The sequence below is a fragment of the Felis catus genome, chromosome E1 (genome assembly GCF_018350175.1).
Source record: "Felis catus isolate Fca126 chromosome E1, F.catus_Fca126_mat1.0, whole genome shotgun sequence".
In the NCBI taxonomy this organism is placed as follows: domain Eukaryota; kingdom Metazoa; phylum Chordata; class Mammalia; order Carnivora; family Felidae; genus Felis; species Felis catus.
In genome coordinates, this window is record NC_058381.1 from 30,093,149 (window position 1) to 30,120,321 (window position 27,173).

Sequence of the window (27,173 nt, forward strand, 5' to 3'; positions counted from 1 at the left end):
GCCCCCATACCGCGACCCCCTCCTCCTGGTTTCATTTGCTCTGACCTCCCATCATGAGAGGTGCTGGTGTTCTTTTTTTCTCCCTTTCTCTTTTTTAAACTACCAGGGCTCTTTCATTGATTTGACCTCCCAAAGTGAGGCAGACCAGGGCTCCTCAGTGGGCTACTTGGGGCTCAGAGTTGGCACGAGGCCAACCCTTGAATCCTGAGATTTACCTCCAGATGTGTGTGCCTCTGTGCTTGTGTGGACTGGTGTGTTTGTGCTGTGTGTGTGAATGTGTGTGTGTGTGGGGGGGATCTGAGCATGTTGGTGTGTCTATATGTGTTTTTTTTTTTTTTATCTCTAGGATTTTTCTCTCCATGTGAAGAAAAACTGAGGGGAAAAGAGGATGGAAGGGAAAGGAAAGGGTGGTCCAAGTCCATAAACGTCCTCTTCTCCCTCTACCAACAGTACACCCCTGCCTGGCTCCAAGCCAGATAATTTCAGTTGTCCCTCCAACTGGGTCTTCTTGTCCCTCCCCCGAGTCACTTGGGTCTGATTCTCTGGATAGGAATGAGTCTTATGGAGAGAGCACATGGTGTAACAGGCACGGGACTCTTTGAATTCCAATCCCAGTTCTGCCACTTGCCGGCTGTAGGATTTGGGGTATGTGTTTCCCTTCCTTTGAGCCCCAGTTTCCCAATTTGCGGAATGTGGATGATAATGCTACCAACTGCCACAGAAAGTGGAAGATTAAAAGGCACTCAAAAGATAACCCATAATGTTAGCTGCTTTCCTGCCTACCTATCCCTCCTCAGGAATAAGCCCTGAAGGCGGCAGTGGGGCTTGGCCCCTGACCCCAGCAAAGAAGACCCCAGCTGGGAAGGAGGGGCTGTGTTCTTCCTGAAAGGGCGGGAGGGGGCAGAGGGTGTGGACCTCTCTCTCTCCCACCCGGAATCTCCCATTTTCTCTCACCCCCATCCTTTTGGCCTCTGCCAATGATGTGCATTTTCCCCTCTGCACCGGCCTCCCAAACTGACTCATTACCTCGACAGGGTAGCAACTTCCAAAACAAAACTTTTTCAACCAAGGAAAATATAACTATGGGGAGGAAAACATTTCAATATCACGCCTCCTGGGACCCAAGGAAATGTACTGAATGTTTGTCAGAGAATGATGCTGCCCTGGCTTCACGGACTTCTGTGAGAGCAGAGGGAGAACAATGATGGGCACTTGGCTCCAGCCAAACCAACATGGCCCAGTGAGGTCCGGGCTGGTGCCCCAGTTGCCCCAAACTTGAAAGAGTAAAGTGTGTGTCCACAGCAGGCCCCATGGTGGTATGATAAATACCCTACATAAAGGGAGGCCCCATGTCCCATCCTCTGCCTATCTCTCATCTTCCCTTCTCTCCCAAAAGGGATGCCAGTTGCAAACTTGCTTTCTGGCAAAGAGTCTGCTTTCTTCATTCCTGGATTCTGCAAAATGGCCAATGGAGTACGCTCCACACTTATCAATGGCGCCCCCTGGAGTTGTGCAGTGTTTTGGCCCCTTCCAGGCCACTCCAAGGAAGGGATCTTAAGGTAGTGGTTGGGCAGAGTCTAAGAGAACGGCTGGTGAGTGGTGCTGTTGCCAAAGATATTCCAGACCCAATCCGCTGTGATTCCACAATGGCCTGGACAGCCAAGGATGCAGGAGATGAAATGGATGGTACTGTTTTGTGAGAGACTGGGGTCGAGTGAGGCAGAAGGAGGGATTGTTGGGGTGTGGTGGTATTGGGAAGGGTTGCTGAGCACAGACTCCTCGGTTACTGTCCTTCTCCACTTTCCTTTAGCTACAGTAGACTCTGTGCCAATGTATCTGCCACCACCTACCCTCCCCGAGACCGATGACCACACAAAACCGAAATTCTCTGAGGAAAACCCCTACTCATCCCTGATAGGTTCTCACTGTGACTATATTAGATTCATGGAATTTCAAAGCTGAAAGAGACCCTACACATTTGAAAGATGTCTTCATTTGTAAGTTCAGAGAGGAAAAGTTTCTTGTTTGCAGTCCAGACTACCTGACTGAGCTAGAACACGGGCCTCACGGGAAAGGATCTGTGTGCTTTATTGTCATTATCTGTGTATGTCCCATGCATGTCTGTCTCTGCAGGGGCTCTGTTGCAGAGCAGGAGCTTCCACTGGTCAATTTGGGCATTGTTTTTCCTTTCCCATAGTTCCTAAGCCAATGGTATATGGCATACTGGAAAGTCGGGAGTCCTGGGACTTGGAGCTCACTTTACTGAGCCCCAAGCCTCTTATTTGTAAAACAGAGATAAAACTGCTCTGATCACTTCACAGGGTTGTTTGTCAAGCTCAAATAGGATGGTGCTTGGGAAAGTGTTTTATAAACATATAGGACATTGCAGTTATCAAAAGCCTGATGGGGAAAATAGTGTGTGCAAAAGTTGGCCTTTTTGCGCACTGGAATAAGAGGTTTTTTTGCGGGTTTTCTGGGTCCAGAAAACTCAGAGGGTTCAGCTGGGATAGGTGACCTTCCCAGTCATGGTGCTCAGTTGCTGTGCGTGCTATCACGACACTTAGGTGAGTGCTGGCTGTCTGGAAGTATGTGCTGTATGACAAGAAAAAGTGGATTTCTCCCCAGGCCCTTTGCTTGCTTCCTTCTGGGGTGTGCTGACCTCAATCAAAGCATTCTGGAGACGGTGTGTGGGATGGGGGGTGCAACTTCTCACGAAGTCCTAAAGAAACACTTTTGAGGCACCCTAAAGGAGAAACCGAGCCATTTTATTTTATGTTTTCAAAGGATTTTTAAAAGTTTATTTATTTATTTTTGAGAGAAAGAGAGAGAGAGAGAGAGAGAGAGAGCGAGCATGAGCAGGGGAGGAGCAGAGAGAGAGAGGGAGAAAGAGAATCCCAAGCAGGCTCCACGCTTTCAGCACAGAGCCTGATTTGGGTCTTGGTCTCACAAACTGTGAGATCACAGCCTGAGCCAAAATCAAGACTTGGACACTTAGCCAACTGAGCCACCCTGGTGCCCCATCCAAGCCATTTTAGAGAGCCTCAGGCTGGCAGTCATTTGGAAAGTCCTTTGAGTCCATTTATTTATGGAGTAAACAATTTGTGGGGATTAACATGATTTTAAGAGATCTCTTCATCGGTTTATCACCCTTTCTGGGGTATTTGTGCCAGGAGCTGTGAAATGTGTTGAGGAGGTGATGAGCAAACAAAGAGGCAGTTGCCTTTGGCTTAGAGACTCTTACCTAGAGTAGAGCACAACTGGTGCCTAACTTCCTCTAGTCTGTATCTAACACCAGTCCCTTCTGTGGCCTCCACCTGAATTCAGTAATTGACATAACTATGACAAGATAAGGAACATTATCATTATTGCTTTTATTATTATTGACAGAAGAAAGAGCATTATGCAAATGTGAGAATGCCATAGGCTCCTTGAAAAGGAAATGCAATCTCACAGTCAAGAAATCATTACAAAGATCTCACTTATTTGACAGATAATATTGGGCAAGAGAATTTCCTTAAGATTTTTCTCCCCGTCACTGTAAATTGATTAGAAACTCCCTCTTTACATTTGCCTAATTCCCTAACCTAATTTTTTAAATTATTATTATAAAGAAGAAGGAGTTGTTTCTTGTTGGCAGATAGAAATACTAGGTGTTGTTGCCTGGCATAGCTCGTCAAAAGGCAAAGCGTTCAGGGAAGGCACACTTCCCACCTGGCAGCTTGAATCTGAAAGGCCTCCCCATTCTGCCCCTCCCCCAATGCCTCCCCAGGAGTGTTCATAGAGGAAAGAGGATATTAAAGAGCAATGTCATCTGTTTGGTTTGAAAAAGAAGGTAAACTTTTATTCAAAGACAGAATTAGGAAAAGAAAGTAATGGTTTGCTTAGAAAGATGACAATTTACATAGGGAAAACAGCACATTTGGCCAGGACAACAAAACAGCCCTCTGAGGCTGTCAGGAAAGCCGACCACAAACATGCCAATAAAGAGTTGAATTTGTGTGTGTGTTTGTGTGTGTGTGTGTGCGCGCGTGCACACGTGCGCGCACGTGCACGCCTGTGCATATTTAAAAGAATTCTGTAAAATAGCGTAAGACAAAAACATGGTCCAAAGCAGCACATTCCTGGCCTGGGGAATTCAGGAGAACCTTTGTGCAGGTTCCTGCAGTTCTTTGCAGTGTTCTCAGAAACAGAAGAAATCTCAAATCTCAGCCAGAGGGAGTAGGGGTAAGGGAGGAGACTCGTGAGTTTGGAAATAAAGGGATAGAGAAATAGGAGGGCACATGCAGAAATGCACTGAAGACATTTAAACATGCATGCAGTGGAGGAAGGAGCAAGGTTCAGGTGTCCAAGCTCCTGGATGCAAGTAGGTGAGAATATTTGCCATTGGCAGCCTGCTGCTGTATTTTCAATACTTGGCAATAACTAGGTATGCAAGAGAAATTGCCCAAAGGCTATTGATCAATCAAGGGCCAACTGGTCAGATTTTTCTGATAATTGTGAAAACGATGCCCCAAATAATAACTCTTCCAAAGTTTCAGCAAGAAGTTTTTAAAAGCTGAGGCTAAAAAATGTGTGTCTTCATTGAGACTTGGAAAAACCAGCAGGTAAGCCAATTGCTGACAATTCTATTAGTTTATTACTTAATTGACATTTCTCCACACTGAAGACAGAGGACTTGGAACCTGTCCTTGAAACAGCAAACCATCTTATGAAGAATCAAAAATATTTTTGACTTCTCCTATGAACTATATTTCAATAACATCAGGTTAGATATAAAGTATATTAGTATTATTTAATGCTTATGAAATAAAGTCATTCCCTCTGATAGCTAAGATTTCTTCTGTTGACAATTTTTCTTTCAAATACAATTAGGCATGTAGGAAATTATCAAAAATACTTGCCATTAGAAAAATTATCTTAATTCTTGTTAACCCTTGACCTCTTCTTATAAATTGGTAGGTTGAAGAGGCATGCATTTTACCAGTGTTGATTTTGATCGAGTGTACTGGCCATTTACAATATCCATTTAAAATGTTCAAATAGTTTGCAAAAGTACATACTACAAAATATTATTGTTTCAAGAGTAGAGGTCACGTTTAATACACCTTACATGATTCATCTGTACATTTACAGAGGTTTAAAGCACACAAAATTGTGCAGATAATGTACCGAAGTCTGAACTTTTACATACACTCAGTTGCATACGTAGCAACAAGATACATTAAGTTCTGAACAAATAACCAATGATCAGCCAAATCACTATGTACACATGAGGCAGGAAGCAGTTAAACACTGCCTAATAGAACGTCAAAAAATTACTTTTTCTATGAAACAGCCCTCCCCCCCACCACACACACACACACACACACACACACACACACACACTCATATACACTTCTTTTTTCTATCACAACCATTAAACTGATGCTTGTGGCCACGTAGATGGGATATCCCCAAACATCTGGTTGGTCACAGGGCAAGAAGTAACACAGCAACTCAGACAGACTTGAGAGAAAAATTTGCCAGATTTGGTTTTTATAAATCAGCTACCAGTTACTGTGAAAGCATATTCAGATTTTCATGTTGTGGACTGAAGGGAGAGGACCAAAGGGCATTAATAGCTTGATAACATTTGCCACTAAGTTAAATATTGGCTTTTGCTAAAATAAAAAAAAAATGTGTATATCTGGAGGGGAAGGACCCTGGGGTGATATTTAAAACAACCACAACAAACCTCCTACATCCTTTATCAAAATAGAATATTTTCACAATAGACTGTGAAACCTATTTGATGGTTAAACAAAACCAACTGTCTTTTTGAATAACTATTTTACAAATTCATTAATAATGGAAATAGAAGAAATAATTGAAAAAACCCACAAATATAACCACTGGGTACAGATGTGGTGGAAAAACCAGAGACCCGAAATATGGCAAAATCAGTGCTTCATAAACAGTCAATGGATTTTTCTAAAAATACTTTTTGCTAATGGCAAAGTTCAACACCTCAGAAAAACTCTGAATTAGGATCTTAGAATAAGTTTCCAAACTGCGCAACATAGTTTCAAATACACTACCCTTGTTGTTTGTAAGGCCTTGTTGAAGTTTAGCTTAACAGTCATAAGCCATGTGTTTGAACATCTTATGAGAGGGGGCCGGCAAAGAAACAAGTTTTTCCCTTGTTCACTCTACTACCTATGAAGAGGTATCATTGCTTTCCAAACAGCTCCCTTAAATTTTTCCTTAAAGGTATGACCAGGAGGAAAAAAAAAAAAAGTTTCAGGTTTGCGTCACTGAATCATCTGGGAAAATATTTAGACTTTTTAAAGTGATGATGTAGCCCTTTCAGTTCTCTGAGAGTGTTCTCTTGTTAACTGATAACTACCCTCTCTGATTGGTATGTTACAATTCAATAAACAAACATACCAAGAGATGCACGCTCCCGGCTGTAGCTCTGCTACAGACAAACTGGAGAGAACCGTCAGGTAATGGCATCATCTTTCCAACAGTATCAGTTTTAAGAAGCCAGTGACTTCTGTGTGCTGTTGACATAACTAGGGAACTTGAGTCCACTGCAGACCCCTTAACAGCTTGAGTTGATAGTTCTCCAAGAGAAAGTGAGTACGGCTTGGGTGGAGTGTGAGGAGCAGGCGGGGGGCAAGGGGTTGGGATTTTCTAGTATGCCTCTTTGTCTAAAGTTGCTGTCTTCAAGGGAAGAGGTGAGCAGTCCCCAGAGTGTACCTTTGTGTGGCAGGATAACAATAAATGAGAGGCCAGTCCTCTTTCCCACTTGTCTGGCACGATCTCCTGGCAAGGATAGGGTGGGTGCTTGCCAGGTGGCTCCCAGACAAGGTCTTTTTAGGGGAGTACAACAAGGCTTCAGTCATTGCTTTTCATAAAGTGCTTTGGGATCCTTCAGGAATGGGGGCTGGAGGAATATTATTACTAACTGGCTTCAACTTTCAAACCAAATGGAACCATTCTATCCAGTGTAATTATTGCTTTGAGCATTAGTGAATGTTCTTAAAATGGAATGGGTCTCATCTTTAAGTACCCACTTCTTAAAATACCCACTCCCTAGAGTAAATGTTTTTAATTACTGTCTCCCAGTTCCCCTCACCAATTAAGAGGATGTGACAGCCTTGTAAATGGTTGCCAAGCATATACATTGGAGACTTGCATTTTCCAGGCTGTCTTCCCTTCTCAATAGCCAGCAAGAGTGAAATCAATGATCTCTAGCCCAACATGCCCTATGTCAGCCTGGCTGAGGAGACAGGCTGTTGCCTTTTCGAAAACATCAAAGGGAAGATGTACAGTGAGGATGGCTACACTCCTATCAGATTGTGAGCTCCTTGTGGCCTGGGAGTATGTTTCATCCTTTGTTCTTTTGTTCTCTGTGGGACTTAGAATAGAGACAGGGACATGCGAGAGGGCCCTGGCCAACAACTTTTGAGCGTTTTCACAAATGATGAGAGCTGGATAACACAAGTGAGAGTTAAGCATGGTAGAAAAATTATGGAAAAGAAGACCCGGGACAGGAATATTTCCTCCAGAGGCTCCCAGTCTGGACTTAAAAAAAAAAAAAAAAAAAAAAAAAAAGACAAAAAGTTCATCATATCCAAAACATAACAAAGCCATCAAGATAAAATAAAACAAATAAGCAAACAAAAAACTCCTCAGATGTTGTAAAGTGTCTGTAATGAGTGGCCTGGACAAATGAATAAAGGATTGTGAATTAGAGAACATAGTTGTCCCTCCCAGGAATCTAGAACGGGCTCACAAGATGTTGCAAAGAGGAGGTACAAGTGAAGGAAACCTGCTTGAACAAATGGCTAATTACTGAGGATATAACATCCACTTCTGTATAGGAATATTGCCAGGAAGATGCATTTTCAAGTGGACTATGCCCATTGAAATTGAATGTGCATTATTCATTTCATGGGAATGCACCTCTTTTCTTTGTAGAAGGTGAAAAAATAAACCATGTTCCCAATATCAGTTAGTGGGTTTGGATTTAATGCAATTTTACTTCATGAGTCATTATTTGGTCCAATGTGCCAGAATCTGAGGGTCCAGAAGGGTGGGTTGGTCTCTGCTTTTGCTGCCTGCTGAATGCCTCCCATCTAATTCAGTCACAAATTTTGTTTCATGCCACCAGACAGGTCATGATCAGAGAATCACTTGGTTTCTTAGTTTTGGCAATTCCAGCATTCGACATATATAATCTTGTCCTATAATTAGAAATAAATAGAAATTGAGTGCAGGTGACTGTCATTCTTGTTATTAAAGGGGAGTCATGTGGTATGTAATTTTAAGTGACATTTCTCTAAATTTGCCTTTTAAGTAACTTAGCTTAGATGCCTGTTATGTGAAATTTGTATTTCCTGGCAACAAGGAGCTCTGTGATAATGGAAATTGTTAGGTAAAGGTTGAGAAAAGGAGTTGAATTTGGAATTAAAAGAGATAATCTATAAATTCAGTAAGTAGTCTACAGTCGATCAAAAGTTGACTAGGTGTGTACCAATTCCCAATGGGCCAACCTACTATAAAGGGAATGGTTCCGGGTTTTGACTCTAACTCTGAGACTAAAGTGGCTCTGTGACCTTGAGCAAGTCACTTAACCTCTCTCGGCTTTAATTGACTCATCTGTAAACAAACGCAAGCACTTAGACTAATTTTATGGTTCTTTCTAACTCTAATACTCCATATACATAGAGTTCACTCAGAACAGAAGAAAACTGCATTTTAAAATACTTGCAGGCATAGAAAAGAAGCCACAGTGATTCTGCTCAAGATTCTCTGCAGTGAGAGGGTGGGGGGATGGGGGGTGGTGGTTCACTGAGTATAAAATCTCTTAAAAAAATAAAGATTGAGCTCTGGGCTTTAGTTTTCTAATGACCATAGGCCATGGGCCAAATCTGTACCTTTCCACCAGGGTAATTATTTATGTTTAAATCAAATGTTTTAAAAATGGAAGGGATCGGAATAACATTGTGAACAGGGGACTTTGTATGAACTCCCATGAGGAGGAATGGTAGAACTGTGAGGACAGGGGTAGGGCCCATAAAGAGCAATATTTAACCAAAATGCCTGTGAAGCAGAAAAGGACCATTTAGAATATCAGTAAACTGAATGAGTCTTGGCTCCAGGAAATGAGAGAAGGCTCATGCCTTTTTGGAATATGCAGTGTGATTTCTCTTTGATTTGGGTTTCTCATTTGTGAGAAAGGCAGGTGGGAGGCATTGAGACCAAAACACTTTTTTCAGGTGTCTCTAAGCAGTTTTGGAACCATTGACAGGGACTTCTGTCCCTGAGGATTTTCCCTGAGGCCAATGGGCCAGCTGATCTCAGAGCAAAGTGGACTTTGGAAGGGGTGAACTGAAAAGGGGAAGCCAGCAACCCAAGCCCTGGGCAATCTGTCCCATGACCTGTGATGTAGGGGTGAGTAAATGTGCCAGTGTGTCTGTAAGGACTTCATCAGCTGCCTGGCCATATCTGAAGGGCACTTTCTCATTCAATGACAATTCCATCACCTAAGAATCTAAGCAGATCCACCATCATTTTCAGAGACAAAGCCCCATGGGCTTACTTATCTTAGGATTGTAGAAAAAATGCATTTTTGCCCATCTTTCTCTCCCACTCTCTGTCTTGTCTTTAACTGAGGCTTTCACTTAATTCAGCTATCTCCTTGCACCCTGAATAATACAAGGACCATTTTCATGCTTGAACGGGAGCTGAGTGTGCAGGAAGTCCTGCTTCCTGCCCTGTTTTACCTTTGCAAGACAAAGCTAGAAGCAAAGCATCCTCTACTTTTGCTTCTGGTGATTTCCACACAGCACTAAATGAAGAAAAGATCTGTTTTAGGCCTACCATCAGTGCTGATGGATAAATTTGATTTGGTGACCAACTGAGAACCCTGCACTTTGGAATGACTTGGTTTAGCTGACTGGGAACCCAGGTCAGGTCTACTTGACTTTGTGCCCTGAAGACGCAACCTGGGCTTCTTTCCCTTAAACTCTTCTGAAGGTTTAGAACGGAAGGAAAAACAATGCTAATCTTATTTTCATCTCTAGAACTCCTCCCCATCAATCACAAATTCAAGAAAGAGCCCTAAACCCAAAGGTCAGGTTACAGAGCCGGCTGCAGAACTGAGGTGGCTCTTTAGGCTGCCCTACTTCAGCCATGGGTGCCCCTAAATAGTCCAGGACTCCATGTTGACACAAAAGTTCCTGTATGCCCTGAACCCGGAACAACACTGGCAACTCTCACTTCCACCTAACTCTATCCTAGAAAAAAAAAAAAAAAAGAGGGACTTGAACCTGTAACCTTTGGAATTTTAACATTTCAAACCATTTGAAAAGGGTTGGGGACACAGTGGGGGCCGGGCTGGAGGGAGAGTGATGGAGAATGCAGGGATTTGCTGTGGATCAGGACAGCCAGTTGCAGGACTCCCTAAAGCATGCTGCTGAGTATTTCTGACACGGGGGAGGTGGCGGGGCCTTCGGGCCTCATCTCCGGGCCGGTGGGGCTGGGTAGGGCCGAGTGGCCCCCGGGGGGCGGGCTCAAGGCAGCCCAGGGCTTTGCGTCCACCAGGGCCGCGCGGTAGGGCTCCACGTAGATGCGACGTACCGCAGGCCTCGCATCCTGGAGGCTGCTCTTCCCCTCCTCAGGGAGGCTTGCGGCGTGGGCCAGAACCAGGCCTCGGGACCCAACGGGGGAAGGTCCCAGCCGCTCGGCCTCCGCGGGCTCCTGGGTCAGGGCGCAGCCCCGAGACACGTGCTGCGTGTAAACGCCGTCGGAGAGCGAGAGCGATTGCGTCTCGCTGTGCATGCGCAGCCAGCGGTGGTGGCGGCTGAAGCCGCCGTAGTGCTGGTGCTTAGCCGGCTTCCGCTTTCCCAGGAAGCCCAGCGGCGGCCTGGCGCTCGGCGCCATCTTGGCGTGGTTCTTGGGAGTGAAGCCGGTGAGGGTCAGGCTGTGGAGGACTTCGGCGCACGAGTGGTCGGGATCCGGCCCCGGGGGCCGGCCTTGGGGGTCCTGGCCCGATCCCAGAGGACTCTTCATGTCGTGCACCTGCAGAACGTCGGGGGCGCTGCCACTTAGGCCGCTGAGAGCCTGCTGGGCGATATCCTGTGATGACAGGTAGACCAGGTCCAGGTCTCGGGGGCTCAGGGCATCACTGGAGTCGTAGTCGCTGTCAGTGGGGAGGAAGACTTCTGAGCAGCCTTCTTCATCAGAGCAGGGCTGTGAATCTACAGAGCCAGAGACCCAGGTTAGAAAAGAGAGAGAAACTCTTAGCTGGGGCCTGCTTCTTGGGCATAGTATCCATGTGGTTGAGCCCTCCCCACCCCTGTGCCTAGAAGGGTCCTGTGCTTTGTTAACGGTCTACCTCTTGAAGGTAGCAATCATTTTTGAACAAGGGACCCCACGCTTTGGTTTTGCACGGGGCTCTATAAATTATGTAATGAGTCCTGTGCTTAGCTTAAGGGAAAGGGAGAGGAACTCGGGACAGGTCCAACCTGGACAGCGGCAGAGCGGAACGTGCCCTTATTCTCCCTGTACGCTTTTATTATTTGCTGGGCTTGTACAGAGGATGAAACAGTTTAAAAAATTGCATGCTACTCATTTATTCATTTCCTATCCTTATTTCAGAGATGAGCTTTGCATTCGACAAAGTAGCAGGAACTTAAAAGGGGGAGGGAAGAAGAGGTGGAACTATGGGGATTGAAGTCTGGGAAACAGTTTCAGATCTTAGCTGTCCTCCACCTACTTGTTCTGTGATCTTGGGAAGGTTACTTAACTTCTTTGAGGTTCAGTTTCTTTATCTGTAAAATGGGAATGATAATAGAACTTCTTACCTAGGATGACTAAGGTATAAATCAATTATGTTTATAAATATTTACCTAGTTGTCAGGTGTTTAAAAAGGAAAAAAAAAAAAAAGGCCAAAGAAAAAACAAAAACGGAAGTAAAATGACAGGCAGAAATAAGCCTCAAAGTGCATACTATAGTGACCATAAATGAGCCACAACTTTAATTCTAAAGATATTTATCATTTAATGCACTCATTATTTATATCTATTTCCCCCCCTCAATCAGATGGTATGTTACTGTGGAGCAAGGATGTCTTAAAAATGCTTTGAATTCCCACAGAACTCATCCCAACATAGGTAGTTGGTACATACATGCTAATTTAAAAACATGCAAGTTCTCTTAAAAAGAAAAACTGCTAATCTACAAATCAGGCAATCTCAATTAAAAAAAAAAAATCTCTGTAGGATTTTTGAAAGGAATTTGGTAAACTGATGTTTAAAGTCACCTGGAAGAGAAAATTTATGAGAACAGCCAGCTTTTTTTTTTTAAGTTTATTTATTTTGAGAGAGAGAGAGAGAGTGAGCGAGCTTGTGAGTGCTCACGGGAATGGTATAGGGGCAGAGAGAGGGAGAGAGAGAATCTTGATCCCGTGAATCGTGAGATCATGACCTGAGATGAAATCAAGAGTTGGAGGCCTAACTGACTGAGCCACTCAGGTGCCCCCCACCCTTTTTAAAAGATACAATAGGGAGGAGCCTGATTTCTGGTTTACCAGATATCAAAAAATACTACGGAGTTTTGACAACTAAAACTTTGTAGTATTGGTGTACAAATGGGCAGATGGATTTATAGAACAGAAAAGTAAAGTCCAGAAATAGTTTTAATTCTGTGTGATAATTTAACATATGGTAAAGATAATATTCCAAAGTAAGGGAGTAGATAGATAGATCTTCAGGATATAGTGTTGGGACAATTGGTTATCCCTTTAGTAAAATAATTAGAGAAAATCCTACCTTATAGCATATATAAAAATAAATTTCATGCAGCTTAAATGTAACAGGCAAACCCTTCAAGTAATAGAAGACAATACATTTGTAATTTTGCGGTGGCAGGGTCTTTGTAAGCAAGACAAAATCCCAGAAGTCAGAGAATTGGCTGCTAAATTTGACTACATCAGAGTTTAATACTTTGTAAAACAAATGACACTATAAACAAAGTAAAAAGGTAAGAGATAGATTGGAAGAAAACTGTGATAATATGTATAACAAAAGATTAATAACCAGAATATATAAAGACCTTCTCCAAATCCATAAGAAGACCATCCAGATGGGCAGATGATAACCCGTCCTTCAAAGAATAATTAATACAAATGGTCAATAAACATAATAAAGATGTTCAACCTAGATAGACTATAATTACCAACTAGGTGGTAGCTAGGGAAATGCAGGTTGAAACAACAAGGCATGTTTTTGCCTATCAGATTTGCTAAAAATGAAAAGAGGGATACTCTCATGTGTTGTTGATGTGTGGGAAGTCAGGGATGCTCATATAGTGATGGTGTGATCAACTAGTACCGTTCTGCCAATAGCATTTTTAAGTAGACTATATTAAAAATGTGCATATCATTTGTCCCAGCAAGTTCTTTTTTAGATATCTATGTTTGAGAAATTGTCACTGTGTATACACGGAGGCATTTACAAGCTGTTTACTGCAGTGGGATTTATAATAGTGAAAATAAGAAATAATCCTGTGGCTGAGACTGCTGTGAGGGAAGACTTAGAGGCACCAAAGTATTAGGAAAAGAAAAATCACTTAAGAAAAATAGCTTACTTGCAAAGTTCTGTGAGGGAGTCCAACTTCAGGACTGGCTTGCTGATTAAAAAATACAACAGGTATTTAAAGTAAAAACCCACAGGAATACAAGGTTATAGTTACTTTGTTCATGGTGGGAAATCGGACATGGTTATCATAAGAATATTGCAGACTCCAGGGAAAAATTTTGTTTTGTAAGGGAATTAGTAATTTACACAAACAGGATTAAAGTTTCTTCTATTTTAGGAAGTAGAACCAGATGTAATCCTTTTCTTTTCTTTCTTTCCTTCTTTCTTGGCTTGTTTGTTTATTTCAGGGTCAGGTTGTGAAGTGCTTCATTTTCTTTTCTTTCTCTTTTTCCTGACTATGGAAGATGATGTGTGTGCTTACTCATTGGCAGGGCAAGATATCAGTTTTTCTCTCTAACTGCTGGCTGCTACCCAATATCTATTATCCTTTTTTGGTTACAATCTTAAATTTCCTTTGAGACAGCAATGCACTCATGTGAAAGACTGAATTTTTCAGCTTCCCTTTCAGCTAGGTATGGCCATATAACTAAGTTCTGGCCAGTGATGTAGAACTGAAAGTATTGTGTGAAACTTCTGGAAGTCTGCAAAAAGGGAGCTGGCTTAGCTCTGAGGTAGGCCCCTTTTTTTTTCTCTTTCCTTTCAGTTGCCTGTAACAAGATGTGTTGGCTAGGCTCATAAGGCAACCCTGGGAAAAAAAGCCATATGCTAGTGTGGTGGAGGTGAAAAATGGAGCATGGAGTCTGAAGACCATGGAGTCCACATACCAACAATGAATTGTCTACGTGTGGGCTTCTTTCACACGAGAGAAATAAAGTATCTTGTGTGTATGACACTCCTTTTGGATTTTCCGTAACATGGATCCAAACTTAATTCTAACTGATGCATACTAAATGTCTACTATCAGGAGAATAGGTTAAAACTTTGGGCACATCTGTATAGTGGAATATTATCCAGAAGCTACAAAGAATGAGATCAATCCATATACTGTTCTTAAATAATGTCTACCAAAAAGGACTCCCTTTTCTACTTTTCTGAGTTCTACTCATCTGTTCAAGGTTCCCCTCAAAAATAGCCTTCTTTAAGAAGCATTCCTCAACTGCCCCAGAAAAGATTGCTGCCTTCTCTGCACTTCTCTAACATTTCTTGCTTTTATTGTCCTTTGGCACTTAGCCTGTATAGACTTGTATTATTAGTTGTCTTTTTTAATGCAAATATAACATCCTGGATTCCTGGTTAAATCAGAGCCCTCTTAGGGCAAATATATTTAATTCGTCCATTCATTCAACAATGAAGATTCTGTTTTGCTTGAGCTCCTGCTAGAACAGAAACAGTGTGCTTGGTGCCAGAGTGAATATGAAATTAATAAGAAATGATCTGTCTCCAGGGAGTTTACTGTTGTAATGGAAGTATAGGGCATATATGCATCTATGAGACTGGTAGAACATACATTTTATAAGAGAAGTTTAGCAAATATGATGCAGGTTTATAGGAAAGAGATCACATTTCAGTGGGACAGGATTGATAAAATACTCCATCATCTTTTATTTATTTTTTCCTTCATGTAAATAACTGTTTGTTTGTTTGTTCATTTATTTATTTAGGGGGACGGAGGGAGGGAGGGAGCAGAGAGAGAGAGGGAGAGAGAGAATTTCAAGCAGGGTCCATGCTCAGAAAGGAGCCCGACATGGGGCTCGATCTCATGACGGTGAGATAATGACCTGAGCTGATACCAAGAGTCAACAAATAAGCCACTGAGGCACCCCATAAATTAATTTATTTCTTCATCCTCTTTGAAAAAGTGGTTTAGGCAGCTATTAATAATAAATATGCAAATGATGAGAGGATTAGAAACCAGAGAAGAAGAGGAAACAGTTCAAGTAGTCTTATTTGACTGTGATATGGGAACAGGAGGAATTTTGGAAAAGTGAGGCTACAAAAGTAAGATGCCAGCAGTTGCACTCTTGGGAATTTATCTTAGGAAAATTAAGACTATTTTCATGCAGGACTGTGTATGTGAATGTTCATAGCACTTTTATTTGTATTATCCCTAAACTGGAAGCTACCCACATGTCCTTAAGTGAATGAATTGTTAGATAAACTGTGGTACATCCATTCTATGGAATACTACTTATCAGTAAAAATAAAGAATTCAATTTATGTAACATTCATGAAATGATTATAGAGCTGGAGAATAGATAGTAGTAGCCAGGGGTAGGGATGGGGGGATGAGTAAGGGGGAACAGAAGGAGTTTTGTGGTGATGGTACAGTTGAATATTTTGGTTATGGTAGTGATTACCCAAATATACATGTGATACAAGAGCTATACAAGGGAGCCTGAGTGCTTGTGTGCATCTGCATGCACACGGTTACACACATGCATGCACAAGTGTGTATACATAACTAGTGAAATCTGGATAAGCTGTATGGATTGTACCAGCTTCTTGGTTTTGATATTGTACAAGAGCTGTGTAAGTTGTTGATGTTGGAGAAGTTGGGGGAAGGGTACATGGGAATTCCTGTACATTTCTTTGCAACCTACTGTTTCTATTTCAAAATAAATGGCCAAAAGAGAGAATTTAATTTTTTAAAAGGCAGGGTGGAGCCAGAAGTGAGTAGTAAATCTTAGATAAGGATTGTACCTAATTTTGTACTCAGTGAGTAAGCTGTTGAAGAATTTTGTACTCAATGAGTAGCTATTGAAGAATTTTGAAGAAGTAATTGACAAGAGGTGTGATTTAGGATAATTATGTAGCAGGTTGGATATAAGAGGAATTGGATGGAGAGGAAACAGACAGCAGGGAGGCCAATGAGAAGGCTGTGGTCCAAGCTATGTTTCTTTTATTTTTTAAATTTTTTTTTCAACGTTTTTTATTTATTTTTGGGACAGAGAGAGACAGAGCATGAATGGGGGAGGGGCAGAGAGAGAGAGGGAGACACAGCATCGGAAACAGGCTCCAGGCTCTGAGCCATCAGCCCAGAGCCCGACATGGGGCTCGAACCCACGGACCGCGAGATCGTGACCTGGCCGAAGTCGGACGCTCAACCGACTGCGCCACCCAGGCACCCCGCTATGTTTCTTTTAAATATTTACCTTTTTCAGGTTGTGGGGCTGTGTAAGAGTGGTGCTTATGTGGAGGAAAATAGAAATCCAGGAAAATTATTCAAAGATGTTTACCAGGCATGTATTTTGTGCTAGGCAGATATGGTATCTGCTTTTACACAGTGCATAGAGAAAGGATTAAATAAGTAAAAAAAAAAAAAAAAACAAAAAACCACATAAGATTAATTTCAGATAGTGCAAAGTTCTGTGAAGAAAATGAAACTGGGTTTCAGCTAGAGAGTGACTTGGGAGGAAGGTTCTTTTGCTAACGTAGCTAAGGGAGGAATCCCTGTAGAAAAGGGAGTCTAGGTAAGATGTTAATGATTGGAAGGAACCAGCTATGTGAAAGGTTGAGGAAAAAGTGCTCCAGACAACTTGGAGAGGCAAGTGTAAAGGCCCTGCAGTGACTAGCAGGTTTCAAGGCTTAGTGTCTGAATGATAGTATCAGCATTAAACCAGAGGAGTTAAATTGCATCAGGGTTAGGCAGTAGATTTGGGTTGGGTTGGGCAGTAGACGAGATGGTAAATTTAATTTGGGACAGATTAAGCTTGAGAGGTTGGCCAAGATATCCCTGGAGGAGATGGGATGGGAGCCTGATGCATTGCAAGGTTGGGGGAAGATGTTTGTGGGTAGAGGAGGGACCACTGGAGAGGGAACTGTTAAAGATAGAAGAACGGTAGGTTAACGGACATAACAAGAAGTGGTCACTTGTGAGCACCAGTGCTGGCATTGGTTTTTGGTGAAAAAGTTGGAAGGACATGAGGTAGGGAAGAAGATAGATACAAAGAGATTTTCAAGTTAAAAGGAGTGAATTGCATAACGGCTTGGGCTGAACGGCTTTAATAATCTTAAAACAAGTTTTAGAGAGCACTTTTTCTCATCCTTTGTGAGAAAAATTGGGTACCACCAGGAATAGGGTCTCGGAACTATCAGCTGGTTTTGATGATGACAGCAACAGGTGCCATCGTTGTGATGAAGAAGAGAGGTTAACTGAAGATTTGAAACTGGGCTGGAAATAAGATCCAAAGAATTGACTTTAGTTGAACTTCCTTCTCTATCTGGTCAGTATTGTCTACTCTGCTGTCCACATGTATTCATATGTGTCTACAATAGTAATGACATTTTCTTAGTGCTTACTGTGGGCCAGCCATTATGCTAAGTATTCTAGGTGCTTTATCCTATTTAATGCTTATAACAATTCTAATTTTGCAGGTAAGAATACATACTAAAGCTTAGGCTTATTAAATTTTCTAATTCATGTACAGTTGGTAAGTAGCAGGATAGAAACTCGCCTGCAGATTTGTCTCCAAAGGCCTGCCATGCTCCTATGCACTTTAGCATTTTTTTTTTTTTTTAACGTTTATTTTTGAGACAGAGAGAAAGAGCGAGTGCCTGGGCAAGGGGCAGACAGAGAAGGGGACAGAGGATCGAAAGTGGGCTCTGTGCTGACACTTAACCAACTGAGCCACTCAGGTGCCCCCACTGTAGCATTTTCATGGCTTTCCATGGAAGCTTCCTGAGGGCCGGGACCTCGTTACCTAATCTACTTTGTGTGGGACGCACACTGAGTTACATTAATTCAACTTTTAGTAAGAGCTTCTCGATATTGCTGCTGTTAGAGAAACATGTTAAGTTTTATATTAGTTTCCTGGGGCTGCTATAGCAAATCACCACACACTGGGTGGCTTAAAACAACAGAAATTTATTCTCTCACAGCCCTGGAAGCCAGAAGTCTGAAGTCAAGGTGTCATTTGTGCTGGACTCCCTCCCTCTGGAGGCTCTAGGGAAGAGTGCTTTCTTGCCATTTCCAGCTGTTGGTGTTCTTTGTGGGGCATCACTCCCATATCTACTTCTGTCTTCATATAGACTCTTCTGTCTCTTGTAAGGACACTTGTCATGGGATTTAGGGCCCACCCTGATAATCCAGGATGATCTCAAGATCCTTAATTACCTGTGTACCCAGACCCCTTTTCCAAATAAGGTCACATTCACAGGTTATGGGGGTTCGGACACGAACATAATCATTTTAGGGCCACCATTAAATCCACTAGAAGTCTGATAGTAAATATGACTGTAACTATAAGCAATTGCTGAGGAGTTTGTGGCACTTTCTTTCCCTTTCCAGCCCACAGTCAGGTAAAACACTCTGCAAGAGCAGTTTATACTTTGACCTCTCAGCATACAAATAGTGAACATTTATTGTTTGCAGGGGACTAAGGAGTATATGAAGGTGTGCTTCAAAGGTCTGACCTTCTAATTTTCAATGGGGAATCCTATTTTAAGACTCCCAGGAAGAGCCTGTGCTGATTCCTTCAGGTAAAGTTAGTTGCTCCGTTCTCTTGGCTCTTATGGCATTTTATTTATATCTCTGTTACTGCATTTATCAAGGTTTATTATAAACTATTCATTTACATGTTTATCTCCATTATTGAACTATGAACTCCAGAAGGCATACACTATGTCTTATTTACTTCTGCTCAGTAAATGTTGAAGAAGTCAGGCAGTGAAGGAATGGACCAAAGAAGGAGTCAAGCAAAGGGGCATGCAGAATCTTCTGTATTTTCTAGATCATCTAATCTGAACATTGACATTTGAGCAGGCCATGAGGATCTCCTAACAAGACTGCAACTTAATTATCATTGTATTATTCGCTTCTTGTGCTATTTCTGTTGCATACAAAGTAAAATAAGTTATGTTGAGTTGATTGAAACTAAAATAAATATTGAAATCTGGGAGCATAAAGAATTGTGAGATTTGATTGCCTCTTAAAAACAATACTGAAAGCAGCCTGGAAAGAGCTAATTTACATAATCTGCCATAGAAATTCCTGAAAACAGTCACCTAAATTATTTTGTTTCATATTTGGTGATGCTTGACTTAAGGGTCAGCCTAGTTGTAGCAGAAAGAACAACTGTCTTAAAATCCGACAAACCTGGGCTGAAGTCCTATCTTGCTCCTTGACTGTGTATCTGATCTTGAGCAAATCACTTAGCCCCTCTGAACCTTTCTTCCTCTACAGCATGTCGGTATTATATTGCGTATCTTCACAGGTGCCAGGATGATTAAGTTAGATTGTTAGAAATACTTCAAGTGCCTTCCTACCCTTAAATACTGAGAAAATAACTAGAAAACGTTATCAAGAGGTGACTCATTAAAATATAGACCAGTAATCAGATAAACTTCAAGACTTTGCTGTGAGAATGCTGTTGATAATAAAGGAGAACAATAATCTCTTGTATGGTGTCTTGTGTTGGTGGTGATCTAGTTCAGTGCTGTATTTCCTGACCTAGATTTAGCAGTGAATTTGTAAATGATATAACTAACTTCTTTACCATAGCCCCTAGGAGCAAGAGACATAGGAGATAAATTAAAAGAAGAGCTGGTTGTAACTGTCATAACCCAAGGAGAGGGAAAAAAGGCTTGGGTATGGAGTGGTAAATATTATCTTGTCGTTTCATGGACCCACAGTTGGGAAACACTGTTCTAGTAGGAATCTAAATATTTGACTTCCATGGTGGTTGTATTATTTATTATAAGACTTAGTGGAACCTATTGCTTAGAGTGGGATACCCCTCCCAGAACAAGCTGGGAAAATCTCCAGGATGCCAGCCAGGGCACTGAGGAGAGTTTCCAGGGACTTAGGCCACTGCCACTCCCTCTCTTCCTGGAAAAGAATGCAAAGTGCAGCTTCCATCCCCAGATCCAGGCCATATGCTCCATTAAGCATTGTAGGCACCTTGCCCAGTTGTTATTTTAATAAACCTGGTTGTGCTCCTCAATTTCCCTTACAGGGCCCACTGGGCAGGCTAGCATTGGTAGAACCTTGTGTTTCCCCTCTGACTGACCCAGGAGCTGTTTGATGAAAGTTCTGCCCATAGTATTAGTGCTGGCTTAGGAAGCTTGGCCTTTTTGCCATTGTAATGGGTGTTGCAATTCCTGGTCTCTGTGGCTCAGGCCAACAACAGCAGAGTAGAGTTGATGTGGATTTTGAGGGCGTTATGTAGAGATGACATTTCAGGAAAGAATAATTGATTTAAAGCTATTGCCTTTCTCTTAAAGGCAGGGGGCATGGCAGGACAGAAAGAAAGGAATAATAAGCAATATTTGCCCTAAAATCTATCTTCACATTTTTAATGTATCAGTGTCCAAATTTGTACTTTTTTGTGTGCTTCATTGAATCTGTTTCCACTGTGGTTGAGTAGAATTTAAATAATTTATAAATGAAGAATTTAAATAAATGGGGAGAACCTCAGGGATTTGTTCACCTTCTAATTTACCAAGAGAAATAACATCTTCAGATTCCTGCTGATTTTCTGAACTGTTTAGTTTATACTGTAATGATCTTAAAATCATCTGGAAAAAGGTTACCAGATTGGAAGATCAGAATAATCTTCAAATGCATCTGAAGGAAACAACACCCCCCTCCCCTCTGTTGCCTCACCCATGTGTCACTAGGAGAAATAGCAGTATCGGAAAAAAAAATTGCTGCTGCCTGTGACCACTGTACCCACAGAAAAGGAGTGGGAGAGAAAATACACATGTGATGGACCAAATCATTCCACCCCCTGCCATGAGTTGCCTTTCTTAGGAGCCAACTTTCCCCCTTGGGTCCTTGGGAGATGCTTAATTTTAATTGACTCGGAGGAGTTCTACTTTGTGTTTGAAAACCACACAGAAATGGGAAGTTAAAGAGTTCCACCCCCCCCCCACCCCCCCCCCCCCCCCCCCCCCCCCGCACACAGATATACACAAACAAATCCAAGGTGCTCCACAGGCTTAAAACAGAATCTTGGGTTGGCAGGTTTGTGATAGGCTCTGTATTTCCAGCCAGCTCCTCAGAAGTTAGGTGAACCCTACCCACGCAGAACGGAATTGTATTGCAAAGTTTGCTCTCTGAGCAACCCACTGGAGATGTTTCTCTAAATTGGACTTTTTCCTCTTTGTAAATGGTTTCCAAATAAAAGTAGCCACACTAGTGCAGAGGCTAGAGTATGTAGGAGCAGATTTCATTGCTCTGAAATGCTTTTGCTTTTGTGAGGGGATCTGACCACGAAATGCTTCTCCAAGCTCTCAACTGTTTCCTTGTCACTGGGTTCCATTTTTCATTTGCTTCCCTCCACGTCTTTGTGTTTCACAGCCCATGGAATCTTGGCTTCAGAGAAATAAATGGACCCAAGAGAGAGTTATATTTTAAGCAACAGAATGATGATCACTCACATTTTAGATTAATAATAAAATCCAAATGTAATTGGCCAGATCCTCCCAGTAGAGAGTGCGTGTAACCTGTCATCTGGCCAATATGAGAGTTTAGCACTTCTGTGGCACAGGAGAGGCCACCCTCATACAGCCAAGGGGGACCTTCTTAGGACCCCGTGGCCAAGAGAAGATAAAACTCTGGGAAAGTTGTGTGAGCAGAGGGCAGGTAAGGGCTATGAAGGTGGAAGTAGAATGGAAGAGTTGTTTGCAGATTTATGTAAATTGTCGAACAGCAGAGGGAATATCTATCCTGCCTTTTAAAAATGCGCTTTCAACCCCAGACCTCTCTAGCTACTGCCCTCCCTCACTCTTCTCTTTAACAGCCAAGATTTTGAAGAGTGTATCCTTACTGGTCCCATTCCTTTACCTCCCATTTACTTCCTGATCTACTTCTGTTCAGTTTATATCTCCTTCCCTGCACAAACTGCTATCTCCAGATTACGGATGACTCCCTTGTTGAAAATAAAATAAACGACCCCAATAGAAGCTTTTCAGTTTTGTTTAAGCTCTCACTATTGTTTGACATGCTTTAATTTCTGTGACACTACTCTCTGGGTTTTTGTTGTTGTTGTTGTTGTTGTTGTTTTATCTTCTTCTGATGGGTTCTTCCTGCTTTAAAAAGTCTTGCTGTTCTTTCCACGGGGATCCTTTCAGACTCTCCTCTCCATACTCTAACTACTCTGTCTAGGGAATCCCAAGCATTTTTGTAGCTACATCATTCGTATGTCAACAATTCTTAAATCCATGTTATTAGTCCACTTCTCTTTCCTGAGCTCCAGATCCCATAATCCTTTTCTATTGCATGTTTCTTTTTGTGTGGAATGTCCTGAAACTAACTCAGATTCAACATGCCCAACTACCCAAGCTTGTTTCTCCTAACTTTTTTTTTTTTTCGTAAATGGCATCATGATATCCAGAGACATTCAAGCCAGAAGACTTGGTATCCCTCTGTTGCTAGCTTTATAATTGATCTCCTTGATTCCAGTATTGTCCCACTCTGGTCTCTTCGTACAAAAGCCAGATTTGATTTTAAAGAGTAATTCAGACCACATCAATCCTTGCTTAAAAGTTTCCAGTGGCTTTCCATCACAAGTGGAATAAAATCCAAACTTCTTATCTTGCCCCTGCCTGGTCTGGCCCCTGCCTTTTTCTCTACCTTCTCTCTCACCAGTAGCCCCTTTATTTGTTCTGCTCCAGTGACTTTGGCTTTCTTTCATCCCTGACCCACTTCAGGGCCTATTGCTGTTTTATTGCCTGGAATATTCCAACTCCAGATCTTTGCATTACTGGCTCCGTTTTCTGTGGTTGCTTCAAATGTAATCTTCACAGATAGGTCTCTGTTGATCATCTTAGTGAATTCAACACTCTCCCTTCTCCCTGCTCATCTCCCCTGCTCATCTTGATTCCTGTTTTGCATTATATATTGGAAGTTTTTCACTTTCTGAAATTATCTTGTTTGTTTACGTTTTCATTACCATTTTTTTCTAGAATGTAAGCTCTATGGAAGTGGAAACTTTACTTTATCACTATATCCCTCCCTATTACCTCAAGAGTACAAGAAGTACCTGAAGTTATTGGTGGATAACCAATAAGTATTTTTTTAATGAGAAAATAAAAAGGCTAAACAATGTTCTTGGATCCTGAGTTCAGCCAGACTGCGTACAATTCCCTGAACTACAATACAGCTGCATACTCTGCTTCCTTTGCCCATAAGTGCTCTCCTCTTTCCTCTTTTTTGGCTCAACTCCTGCTTATCCTTCAGTATTTTGTCACCCCATCTCCCCTCCAGGAAGGTCTCTTTGATCTTATGGTTTATGGTTAACACATCCGATAGACTTCACAGCACCCTACACATTTCCTCATCATAGCATATATGCAGTTACCATGAAATTTTGTTAATGTATCTGTCTCCCCCACTAAACTAGCTTATGGCAGGGATGGCATTTCATTTGTATGTCCAGCTAAGTGGGAATCTACAAAACTCACTTGAGGAAATCTACTAACAGAGTTCTTTAAAAAATTATTGGGTAAATCATAGAATCCTTTGGGAATGTAAATTAGCTGTCTCTCAAGTTCTTCATTTGCCAAGTTTTGATTTTTAGGACACTGACGTTTTTAAAATATAGGAGCATACATAAGCTTACTTATAGAAAAGGTTTACATCCCCACTAAAGTTTTCTATAATAAGAGTAATAACATCAAATGTGATACCTACAATTTATTGTCTGGGATTTGAATCCAGGTCTCTGATTTCTTAGCCCAAGCTGTTTCAGCTACACCATGCTGCCCCCTATGGGACAAGCCCATATTTCAGAACTGTTTGTTAAAAATGTTAATTCTTGTTGTTGTAAAGCTTACAGAATTGGGAGCTTTTATAAGCTATAGAATCAAGAAAGATGCTTTGCCATTATTTTAATTGACTAGAAAATGGCACTAGTCTCAACATATCCTAAAAATTATATTGCCTTTGATTAGTATGCTTTCTATTTATAAGCCAGAGGTATTTTGTAGAACTCTGTGTTAACCCAGCCATGTTTTGTTCTCAGCATTTCCTTGTAAACTCCAAACTCCATTCCCAAGAATAGAGGTGATGTGCCAGGTGTCTCCTACAGCCTGCCTGAAAGTTGTCTCCTGCTTGTTTTATCCATGATGAGGCCAACCTACTTATTTGGCTTCAGGGTCAGGATGCTTTATTTTTTATTTATTTTTATTAAAAAAATTTTTTTTGTTTATTTTTGAGAGAGAAAGAGACAGAGCGCAAGCAGGGGATGGGCAGAGAGACACAGAATCTGCAGGCTCCAGGCTCTGAGCTGTCAACACAGAGCCTGACGCAGGGCCTGAACACAGGAACCATGAGGTCATAACCTGAGCTGAAGTTGGACGCTTAACCGACTGAGCCACCCAGGCGCCCCAGGGGTCAGGATTCTATTTATCCAAGATTTCTTTCTTTCTCATCTTCCACCCCAGGACACTGGTGCTATGCTGGGTGAGTTCGCCCTGAACTTTTCTCCAGGCTGGGACCTACGTCCTGCCTCTTTATTGTCCAGTGTCTATTTACTAGAGGCTGGGCCTTATCTCCTTCCTTACTTGGTTTTGGTCAGATTCCCTTGGCTGACTTGGTCCACACTTGGCACCATATCAGTCCCCATTCTGCATTTCTGAGGCCCTGTCCCTGCTCTGTGTCCTTTTATATCTGGGAAACTCAGGCTAGAACTGGACTAAAGCTTCTCCACTGCTGGATGGAGTTAATCTCAGGTTATTGCCCTAGTTTCCTATCCCTCCACTGTTCTGATTTTGATCCCTCTCTGCTTTTAGACTCTTACCACTATATAGTGTTTCCTCCTGCTTACTGAGACCAATGCCTCACCATAAAAAGAGCCTCATTAGTGGAGATAGGACCAAGAGTCTGGTGACTGAAATACGGGTCTTTAGATCTCATTGCTTACCACTCACAGCCTTTCTTCTGTGCATCTCTGGGGATGGGGATGGGGATGCAAGACAGTCGATATGTGAGGATGTAGAGTTGATCTTCTTGAGGTTCTGCCCATCTGAGGGGTCTGTCAGCTTCGTGATGGGTAAGCCACAAACTGGCTGTTTGTATCTTGCATACTGTAGAGCATCCATGATCCATCTCATTTCGCGCCAAACTTCATCTATTTGCTTTGGAATGAAATTATAAAAGACTTTAAGTTTGTCAAACAGATTTGAAAAAAGAGCAAGTTTCCCTGAGAATCCAAGATGATACATTTTCCACAGTACTGGTTTTGAGTAAAATATTTTCAACGTAGGTTTGCTAAGCCAGAAAATCCTGTTCTTTATCATCTCTTGTGCCTTGCATATTTTTACCTGAGAGGCTATATCATCTGGTGCAAGTCGTGGAAGATCTGAATTCCAGCTGGGACCCCCACTTTTAGCTCTGTAATAACCTTTGGCAAGTCACTAGGCCTCTTTCAGCCTCTGTTGCCTTATTTGTGAATGTAGACAAAACCTTTTTACATATCTTTTTTTATATCATAGGACTGCTATGATGATTGGGTGAAATGATGAATTTGTAAGTGCTTTGTACTGCAGAGTACATTTCTCACACATATGAAGTGTTATTAATTCTCAGCTTAAGATGAAATATTCCTCATTAGGGTATTGTGAGGAAGGGATATGATAAAGTCTAAATTTCAGAATATTTGAAGAAAGAAATGCAATTTTAGTTCTTCTATACGAAATAGAAAAGCACAGCATTACTGGAATATTTTGCTAAGCAGAGATTCTTGGATCTATTTTAATAGAAAAGAAATAACTTTATGTATTAAACTTACTACTTTCGTACATATAAAATAAGTGCTTCTGAAGTACAAAACAGTTTAAATAGCTTATTCCTAAGTAGTTAAAATATCCTTACATTTTTAGGGTAGTCCATTCTATGTTGTTACCATTTTGGTTTCAGGGTTATCAGAAAATTACCAAAGTAAATTCAACAATATTTTCATTATAGAGTACAATTGTCGTTTTTCTGAAGCATATTAGTGTAAATAAAAGTCTGCCTCTGTGGATGACAGTCTCCCAGATCTTAATAGGCACTGGCCATAAACTTGCTGGTTATTCTGACTTTCCAAGGAGGGGATGTTAGTTATACATTTTTTTCATGGGACCCTGGAGCTTGTGATAGGCTTTGTGTCTAATTTCACTTGGGTGCCTTTGGCAAGCCATTAACTTCTGGACCATTTACTGAACTGTAAAAAGAGGAGGTTGGACTAGATGATGCCTAAGGTCCCTTTTAGCTCTGACACTTTGTGATTTATTTTTGAAGGGCATTTGGAAAATTGGTGGCACTCAACTTCCAGGTAGAAGATGTTAATTGTATGAATACTGCAAGGTTAAGGGCTGATTATAGAAGTTTTAAAGATTAATCTGTACTTAAAGAATAGTCTTTAAGAATATCCACAACACAGAGTAGAGTCTGAAACTGTGATAGACTGCCATGTTCAGAGTGACAGGCAAGCTAGAGTGAACTAGTGTGGTCAAGAGCCATTGTCCATTGCTTTCTATTCTGGATTTGGCAGAGTATTCAGGGCTGGTAATGAAAGCATCGGGTTGAGCTTCAGCCTTTGTTAGGCAGTGAGTTGGGCAGGAGAGTCAGCAGGTCATGAGGACGCATGGAGCATTGTAAA

At 41.8% G+C, this 27,173-nt stretch overlaps 1 protein-coding gene and 1 long non-coding RNA gene across 10 annotated transcripts in view; one reads left to right on the forward strand and one right to left on the reverse strand.

The window, feature by feature from the left end:
* Positions 1 to 3,814: 3,814 nt before the first annotated feature.
* ANKFN1 (ankyrin repeat and fibronectin type III domain containing 1) overlaps positions 3,815 to 27,173 on the reverse strand; it is a 603,208-nt gene continuing 579,849 nt past the window's right edge. For 7 of the 8 annotated variants that reach the window (XM_045044941.1, XM_045044939.1, XM_045044942.1 and 4 more), the window contains 2 exons: positions 25,455 to 25,668; positions 3,815 to 11,249 (listed from right to left, as the gene is read on the reverse strand). In XM_045044941.1, the coding sequence (XP_044900876.1) occupies positions 10,453 to 11,249; positions 25,455 to 25,668 (1,011 nt within the window). In that variant the 3' untranslated portion in view covers positions 3,815 to 10,452. The remainder of the gene's footprint in view (positions 11,250 to 25,454; positions 25,669 to 27,173) is intronic. The other variant, XM_045044940.1, reaches the window with a different exon arrangement.
* Positions 11,000 to 20,991, forward strand: LOC109494315. 2 transcript variants are annotated; one of them, XR_002149078.3, is made up of 3 exons: positions 11,000 to 11,139; positions 18,962 to 19,068; positions 19,199 to 20,991. It is a non-coding gene; the product is annotated as an uncharacterized LOC109494315 (long non-coding RNA). The 2 variants fall into 2 exon arrangements; XR_006589761.1 differs by having other exon boundaries at positions 11,131 to 11,269.